At 41.8% G+C, this 9,588-nt stretch overlaps 1 protein-coding gene across 1 annotated transcript in view; it reads right to left on the reverse strand.

The window, feature by feature from the left end:
* The window catches only part of LOC103197011 (coiled-coil domain-containing protein 162-like), a 128,365-nt gene that overhangs the window by 59,954 nt on the left and 58,823 nt on the right, over positions 1-9,588 (reverse strand). The window contains exons 5-6 of the mRNA XM_042780941.1: positions 8,562-8,700; positions 4,359-4,479 (exon numbers count right to left, since the gene is read on the reverse strand). Coding sequence (XP_042636875.1) covers positions 4,359-4,479; positions 8,562-8,700 — 260 coding nt within the window. The remainder of the gene's footprint in view (positions 1-4,358; positions 4,480-8,561; positions 8,701-9,588) is intronic.

Here is a 9,588-nt window from a genome sequence, read left to right on the forward strand (position 1 = left end):
CAAAAAAAGCCTACAGTCACTAGAAGAAAAGAAATAATAAAGATTTGAGCAAAAATCAATGAAACAGAAAATAGAGAGACAATAGGAAAAGTCAACAAGACTACAAGTTGGTTCTTTGAAAAGATTAATAAATTTGACAACCCACTGGCAAACTTAACAAAGGAAAAGGAGAAGATGCAAATAAGAAATGAAATGGGTGACATCACAACAGAACCAACAGAAATAAAAAGAATATCAGGATACTATGAAGAACTGTACTCCAACAAATTTGAAAACCTAGAAGAAATGGATAGATTTCTAGAAACACACTACTTACCTAAACTAATACAGACTGAGTCAGGAAATTTGAATAGACCCATAACAAAAGAAGAAGTTGAACAAATCATAAAAAAATTTACCAACAAAAACAACAAAAAGTCCTGGCCCTAGATGGTTTCGCTGGAGAATTCTACCATTCAGAGAAGAGCTGACACCATCCTACCCAAACTATTTAAAACAAACAAACAAACAAACTCATTGCCGTCAAGTCAGATCTGACTCATAGTGACCCCTCCTTGGGTTACCGAGGCAGTATCACTATGGAAGTAGATTGCCCAACCTTACTTCTGAGGAGTGGCTAGTAGGTTTGAACCTCCAGCCTTCTGGTTAGCAGTCAAATGCCTTAGGTACTATGCCACCAGAACTCCTATTCCAGAACATAGAAAAGGATGGAATTCTCCCAAATTCATTTTGTGAAGCAAGCATAGTTCTGATACCAAAACCAGGTAAAGAAACCACTAGAAAGGAAAACTATAGACCAATATTCCTCATGAATATAGATGCAAAAATCTTCAACAAAATCCTAGCCAATAGACTCCAACAACATATCAAAAAAATAATGTCATGACCAAGCGAGATTCATGTGAAGTATGCAAAGATGGTTTGGCATTAGAAAAACAATCAACATAATCCATCACATAAGTAAAACAAAGGAAAAGAATCACATAATTATATCAATTGATGCAGAAAAGGCATTTGATAAAATCCAACACCCACTCCTGATTAAAAAAAAAAAAATCTCAGAAAAATAGAAATAGAAGGGATATTCCTCAACATAATAAAGGGCGTATATGCAAAACTAACAGCCAACATTATTCTCAATGGAGAGAAACTGAAACCATTCCCCTTGTGAACAGGAACAAGACAAGGATGCCCTCTATCTCCACTTCTATTCAACATTGTATTGAAAGTCCTAGCCAGGGCAATAAGGCAAGAAAGGGAAATCAAAGGCATCCAAATTGGTAAAGAAGAAGTCAAACTATTCCTATTTGCAGATGATATGATCCTGTATATAGAAAATCCAAGAGACTCAGCAAGAAAATTATTAGAACTTATTGAACGATTTAGCATGGCGGCGAGATACAAGATCAACATGCAAAAATCTCCTCTATACCAGCAAAGAGGTCTCTGAAAAGGAAATAAGGAAATCAATACCGTTTACAATAGCTACCGAGATCTGGTTTCCCCTGGCTTTTCTTTCCCCTGCTTCCTGCCTCTTGAGGGGGGAGGGCTATGTTTTGTTCCATTGTGCATAAGGTCACTATGAGCAGGAGCTGACTAGACAGCACATAACAACAACAACAACATTGCATTCCACTCAAAGGGAGCCCTGGTGACACAGTGGTTAAAGTGCTCATCAGCTAACTTAAAGTTTGGAGGCTTGAACCCACCAGTTACTCCATGGGAGAAAGATTTGGCAGCCTGCTTCCGTAAAGATTAATGCTTTGGAAACCCTACTGGACAGTTCTACTTTGCCTGCTAGGGTCACTATGAGAGAATTGACTCTATGGCAGCAGGTACTTCAACCAAGGTAAGACAACAGCAACTTTAAACTCACATGGTGAACCTATGTAAGTTAGAGTATACCTGCATTCCTTAGGGTTTTCAGTGGCTGGTCTTTTAAATGAAGTAAATACCTAGGCCTTTCTTTCAATACACCTCTGGGAAGATGCAATCCTCTGACCTTTCTTTTAACAACCATGAGCATTTAACCATTTGTACCACCCAGGGACTCCATACCAACCTCACCACCATCAGAAGTAACCCTGCCCCTCCCCTCTGCCTGATCCCTACCAGCAGCCCTTGTCTAAGGCCTTTATGAGCACAGCTGACAAACACCCTGAGCAAGGAACATAGTCACAAAATAAAGCAGCTTTCTCCCCAGCCCAGGCGTCTCATAAGAACCATAGCCCTGAATTGTGCAGATGGTTGCACCTGCCGTGCGCTTATGGATTTTCTCCAAGGACTCTAAAGGGAGCTGCCTGATGCAGCAAATACAGCACAAACAACAGATTGCTTTGTGTCTTGTTGAATGTTCTGTAACTGGAGCTCAACCACACTCTGCTCTGTGGTGACATTCAGAGATATCCAGCTGGGAAGTAGCTTGCCTTCTCATTGCTCGGACTTCTCCCAAAGCTCTGTTTATAGAGTTTGGTCACTCGGAACACCACCGATCAAATGACTATGTCTTAGGAAAGGAAAGGAGCTCTGGTAGCATAATGCCTAAGGCATGTGACTGCTAACCAGAAGGCTGGTGGTTCAAACCCACCAGCCACTCCTCAGAAGGAAGTTTGGACAATCTACTTCTGTAGTGATACCTCCTCAGAAACCCAAGGAGGGGTCACTATGAGTCAAAATTGGCCTACAGCAGTGAGTTCGGTTTTTGGTAGGTGGATACAGTGGCTATTAATGAACATTACAATGTCTGTGGACCTTGCCTCAAAAGGAAAACTGCAATCATTTTGTGAGTCAGACAACTCTTCCCTATCTCAAAAGTTGTGGATTCTCCTACATAACTGTCCGGAGTCAGGAGCAGATATTGTTGTTCAGAAAAAGACCAACTATACAATTTTTAGGAACTAGAGCTCTGATGGCATAGTGCATAAGGCATTTGACTGCTAACCAGAAGACTGGTGGTTCAAACCCACCAGTCACTCCTTGGAAGGAAGATTGGACAATCTACTTCCGTAGTGATACCATCTCAGAAACCCAAGGAGGGGTTGCTATGGGTTGGATCCGATTTGATGACAGTGAGTTTTGGAGTGCAAATAAAAACACAAGAATCTTGTTAAAAATGCAGGGGGGAAATGCCATTAAAGGTACTAAATATAATGTTTTTCCTTTCTTCTGCAGTCTCTCTCTTGACCTGTCATGATGATTTTTATTTGCTGTTTGATGTCCTGCTCCCTCAGGCACAGAGATGCTGGCAGAGTAAGCACAGACCCTCACAGACACCCAGGGCTCTGCCCCACTGCTCAGGGCATGAATGCCTGTGCCCCACCAACTGCCAGACTGATGCTCCATAACCTGGCCAGAGATGGGAGAGTTGATCCAGGCACCTCCTTTCCCACAAAGCCATCACCCCAACTACTGTGGACAGGCAACCCTCAAGGGCAAGAAGCTTGCCCTCACAGAGGCACTCGCCAAATGCACCATGGTGCTGCCCATCTGAGGTCCCTGAGATGTGCACAAGCCCCACACCAGCCTGTCCTGTGCTCAAGCTCCCACTGGGGAGTAGGGAGAGGGAGCTCAGAGATGCTCTGGTACAGGTCAGTGGACAGCTGAGAACCTGTCCTGGGGAGGTGGCAGGATATGGGGCCATCCATGAACTGAGGCTTCAAACCCTTGCTGCATGCTCCAGTGATCCATGACATCTCACTTACAAAGTACACATTCTAAATGAAGATTAGTAAGACGGGGATGCAGAGCATTGAGCTCCTCAGTGCCCCCGATGACTGTACAATTTTGGATCGCCTTCCCTGGTGGTACAGTGCTTAAGCGCTCAGCTGCTATCTCAAAGGTTGGTGGTTCAAATCTACTAGCAGCTCTGTGGGAAAAAGATTTGGCAGTCTGCTTCCATAGGGGTTATAGCCTTGGAAATGATGTGGCAGTTCTACTCTATCATATAGGGTTGCTATGAGTTGGAATCAACTTGATGGCGGCTGGTTTCTTCCCATCCCAAGTGTATATATTTGTAAGATTTTGATATATATGCTGTGTGTGTATACTTACACTTACATATATTACAAGTAAGAAAGGCTTTCTGTGTTTCCCCATTTCAACTTTATTTCAGTATGACTTAATTAGCAGGGTTAAAACTGAAGTTAACATTTTTCTATTTAAAAATCCTTTCACTAGAAGGAAACATATCAAAATGTTAATAGTACTTCTCTCTGGATCAAGGTCTAAAAGGTAATTCTTATTTCATTTTCTGGACATTTCAGTGTTTTCTAAATGGATATGGATTCATGGAACATTTTTATAATTAGGAAAATACAATAAATATTATTTTGTAAAGTAGTAAAATAAACATATTTTACCTGTAGGCAGGGTGTACTCCTTCTTGGATTTTTCTGATATAACCAGTGTTATTTCTCTGTTAACTTTCCTTAATACCTCTTGGATCATAAGAATTTCAAGATTTTCCAGAAGTTTCTGAAGCTAGAGTAAGCATAGGTTGAGAGTCACTCTCGACTTTCATGTTATGCTCAGGGCTCGTAAGTCAAATTCCTGCAGAAGGGCCTTGGGCTGGGTCCTGTCCTCTGTGGCTCTCTCTTGGGAGCAAGGGGGTTTCTTTCTTGGACTTCCAAGTGCTTCTGGCAGGTAGATACGCTTCTGTGGAGACCAATATCTTTTCTCCCTGGCCCATATTTTTTATTTATGTATTTTTTGCTTTTATTGGGATGAAAACATACACAAAAAGATGTTAACCAACATAACTACTTCCACATTTGCAGCTCAGGGACTTTGATGACATTTTTTGTGTTGTGCTACTATCATTGGTCTCCTTTTCCAAAATATTCCACCACCATAGCATAATCTCAATGCCCCGCAAACAAAAGCTTCCCCTTTCCCCCTCCCTCCTATTCCTGGTAACCGTTAATAATGTTTTGTATATGTATGTATGGGAGCTCTGGTAGTATAGTGCCTAGGGCATTTGACTGCTAACCAGAAGGCTGGGGTTCAAACCCACCAGCCACTCCTCGGGAGGAAGATAGGGCAATCTACTTCCATAAGACTGCCTCGGAAACCCAAGGAGTAGTCACTATGAGTCAGGTCTGACTCAATGGCACATAACAACAACAACAACATATATATGTATATGTATGTATGTGTGTGTGTGTGTGTATATATACACACACACACACACACACATTTTTCCCCCAACCTACCTAGGAATTTTCCCTCCCCTTCCCTCCCTGATAACCAACAAAGCAGATTTCCTTCCATGCATAATACTTTCCTTGACTTCTTACAATAGTTCCCTGGCCCACATCATGACTGAAAAATCCAACACATTTTACCAAGTTTTGCTAAATTGTGAAGTACTTCCTGGGGTGCCCTCATGTCTTCTGGGCTCTCAAAATGTGGCCAGGAATAACATACCATACAAAACATTGTTCCACCTCCTACTTTGGCGAGTAGCGACTGGGATCTTAAAAGCTAGCAAGCTGCCATCTAGATGCAACAATGGGTCTCTCCTCGTCAAGAAGAAGAAAATCAAAATTAATGGAAACAATCAGTCCTAGCGACTGGTACACCATCCGATCTGCAGCCTATATGACTATGAGACCAGAAGAACTAGATGGTGCCCGGCTACCACGGTCATCCACTTGGAAGGGGATCTATGTAGGAGATCCTTGATAGAGAGGGAGAACAATGTGGAACAAAACTCAAAATCATTTGGAGAAAAAAGAAAGGGGGGAGGACCAGGTTTGCTGGTCAGATAGAGCCTGGTAGAACCACTGAGACTATGGCCCCTAGCTGCCGTTCAGGTCTAGAATTGAACCCACACCTGTGGCTTCTAGCCAAACAAAAGACAAGCATATGAGTTGAACATTTACCTGAGGTAGATACACTCCTTGGAGAGAACAATCATGGGAGAAAGAAGGGCTGCTTATTCACCAGGAGACAGCTCAGGGAGCAAGAGGGCATGGAGGGATGGACACAGGGAAGAGGTAATTATCGGGAGGAAGTAGGAGGGGAGCTGTTGCATTGTGGTAAATTGTGGTCAATGTCATGAGACAAAGTGTATGTGAACTGCTGTATGGAAAGTGAATTTGCTCTGTAAACTGTCACCCAAATCACAATAAAAAAGAAAAGAAAATGCATTAGCGTTTAGATCTGCATTAGTTAACCAATATTTTCCAAATGACAATGAATTTTAATGTAATACAATACAGAAAGTTCATTGATACGGTTTCAGATTCCACGTTGTAAATAAACTTTTAAGAAGCTATCACTTGTTAAATTTTAGTATGGTTTCAAAAAAGAATAGAATTATTTGAAAAGGCTACTAAAATACTCCTCCATTTTCTGACTACTTACTATGGGAGGCCAGATTTTTTGTATATATTTCAGCTCCATATTGCAATAGATAAAATGCAGAAGCAAATATGAGCATCTAGCTGCCTTCTATAAAGTGAGAATAAAGAAATTTGCAAAAATCTTTGAAAAAAAAAATGTGGCCAGGAGTTCTGTGGGCTGTCATTACAAGAGAAGCACTAATGTCTGGGACTTGATTTAGGTTAACTAAGAAGGATTCCGTGGGAAGACTTAAAACTCCTTAAATCACCATGGGAAAATTTGCCAGTAATGACCATGAGCCCTCACTTGATCCATTATGCTAGTTTCTCCCTCTCAGGAGACCTCAGGTGTTGGAGAGGAACCAGGGTCCAGACAGTTCAATGGGCTGGGGACTTAGGGGAGTTGGGACTGGTGTAAGTTGTCCTTGATGGTTATTGGACATGTGCATCCATACTGAAAACAGAAAAGCCAGAGGCTTTGATTGCTTGTTATAGTAAGTGGAGCCTGTCTCTCAGAACAAGGTGAGCAAAGGCTTGGGAAACTAGCCTCTTTACATTCATCATCTAACACATACCAAATGGGCTGCTGTATAAATGTCATTTTCTTATTTTTATAAAAAATTACAAGAAACCATTTAAAAATTTCATTTCTGTGTATATTTGTGCACGTATATGTGAGAGAGATTTGTGTGCTGGATGTTATGGTTAAGAGACTTGTGGTTATGTTTCTGTTATAGCCTTTCATGTGGACCTTAATTTGAAGAAAATCAAAACATGAAAATCTAGACTTACAGAACTGATGTGTTAACCCTACCAGCTGCCTTTAATTGATTTTTGAGTCATGGAGACTCATGTGTGTCAGAATAGAACTGTGTTCCATAGGGTTTTCAATGGCTGATGTTTTGGAACTAGATCACCAGGCCTTTTTTCTGACGCACATCTAGGTGGACTGGAAAGTGCAACCTTTCTGTTAGCAACTGAACATGTTAACTGCTTGCCCCTCACACATACACACACACAAAAACAAACTCACTGCCATTGAGTCGTTTCTAACTCATAGCAACACCTCCTTGGGTTTCCGAGGCGGTATCTCTACGGAAGTAGATTGCCAATCTTCCTTCTGAGGAGTGGCTGGTTAGCCTTTTGGTTAGCAGTCAAGTGCTTTAGACACTATGCCACCACACAGGGACTCCATTAACCAAAACAAAACTCATTGTCATCGAGTTGATTCCAACTCATAGTGACCCTATAGGGCAGAGTAGAACTGCCCCATGGGGTTCTCAAGGATAGCAATCATTAAGGAAGCAGATTGCCACACCTTTCTTCCATGGAGTGGCTGGTGGGTTCCAACTGCTGAACTTTCAGTTAGTAGCTGAGTGCTTAACAGTTGTACCACCAGGGCTCCTTTGGGATTCTACTCCAAAACCAAACCAAACTCACTGCCATTGAGTCAGTTTTGACTCATAGTGACCCCCATTGGGTTCCCAGGCACTAAATCTTTATGGAAGTAGATTTCCCCGTCTTCCTTCCGTGGAACTGCTGGTGGGTTTGAAACTCTGACCTTGTGGTTAGCAGCCAAATGCCTTATCCACTACGCCACCAGAGCTCCTGGGATTCCATTGTGTTGTTGTTGTTGTTATGTGCCGCTGAGTCAGACCTGACTCATAACGACCCTCCTTGGGTTTCCAAGGCAGTATCACTACGGAAGTAGATTGCCCAACCTTCCTTCTGAGGAGTGGCTGGTGGGTTTGAACCACCAACCTTCTGCTTAGCGGTCAAGTGCCTTAGGCACTACGTCTATTAGGAGGTGGTTTTTTTCTGGGAGTCTCAGAGTGGTGCAAACAGTTAATGCCCTAGGCTGCTAACAGAAAGTTGGACATTCAAGTCTACCCAGAGGTGCCTCAGAAAAGGCCTGGAAATCTACTTTTGAACAATCAGCCATTGGAAACCCTATGGAGCACAGTTCTACACTGATACAGATGGGGTCTCCATGCAGCTGGAATTGACTAGATGGCTTTTTTTTTTTTTTTTTAATTTGCTTAATTGAAGCCTTAAATGTCTTTAAATCTTGGCTTTGCCAGAGTCTGTTTGATGATTTACAAATCCTCAATTTATACTTGACTTCTTAGAAAAATACCATTTGGGCATATCTATAGTTTTAAATGCTATGCCATAAAGCAATTTATGCAAACCAAATATAAAATAGCTTCTGCATACCTGCTGAGTTTTTATTTCAATTTCTGAAGCTCCTTTGGGGGGAAGAATACACTGATTCTTTATTATAAGTCCTTCAAATTCATCTTCTTTCCCCATCTGCCTGGCTATAGCTTTCATGCTGGGGTAGAGAATGTCCGTTCTATTAAAGAAGAGAAATGGAAATTAGCGAACATATTTTTTCTCATTCAAATGATCTGATTATTTTGTTAATTCATTTTCGGTTTCCTGTAGCAAGACTTTCAGTCATCAAGTATAAACTTCCCAACCCATTCACAGCCATTCACATCAGCATCTGAATTCACCATGGTTGCTATTCTCTTCTTGTTGTTACTTGCCCTGTTCTAACTCATCGCAACCCCATGTACAACTGAAAAAACACTGTCTGGTCTTCCACCATCCTCACAACCATTGTTATGCTTGAGTCCATTGTTGCAGACACTATGCCAATCCATCTCATTGAGGGTCTTCCCTTTTTTCGCTGACCTTCAATCTTACCAAGCATGATATCCTTCTCTAGGGACCCTTCTCCAGGGTCCTTTCTGATAAATGACCAAAGTATAGGAGATGATGTCTGGCTAGTCTTGCTTCTAAAGAGCATTCTGACTGTACTTCCAAGACAGATTAGTTCATTTTTCTGGAAGTCCATGGTGTTTTCAATGTTCTTTGCCAACACCACAATTCAAATGCATCAACTCTTCTTTGGTCTTCCACATTCATTGTCAAGCTTTCTCACATGCATATGAGGCTACTGAAAATACCATGGCTTGGGTTAGGTGCACCTTACTCTTCAAAGTGACATCTTTGCTCTGAAACACTTTAAAGAGGTCTTTTGCATTAAAAGGAGCTCTGGTGGATAGTGCCTAAGGCATTTGACTGCTACCAGAAGGCTAGCAGTTCAAACCCACCAGCCACTCCTCGGAAGAAAGATGGGGCAATCTACTGCCATAGTGATACTGCCTTGGAAACCGAAGGAGAGTCGCTATGAGTCAGATCCAACTCAATGGCAGTGAATTTTTTTTTTTTTTTT

The sequence above is a fragment of the Orycteropus afer genome, unplaced genomic scaffold (assembly GCF_000298275.1).
Source record: "Orycteropus afer afer isolate SDZICR_OR568_19922 unplaced genomic scaffold, OryAfe1.0 scaffold00072, whole genome shotgun sequence".
Taxonomy (NCBI): Eukaryota; Metazoa; Chordata; class Mammalia; order Tubulidentata; family Orycteropodidae; genus Orycteropus; species Orycteropus afer.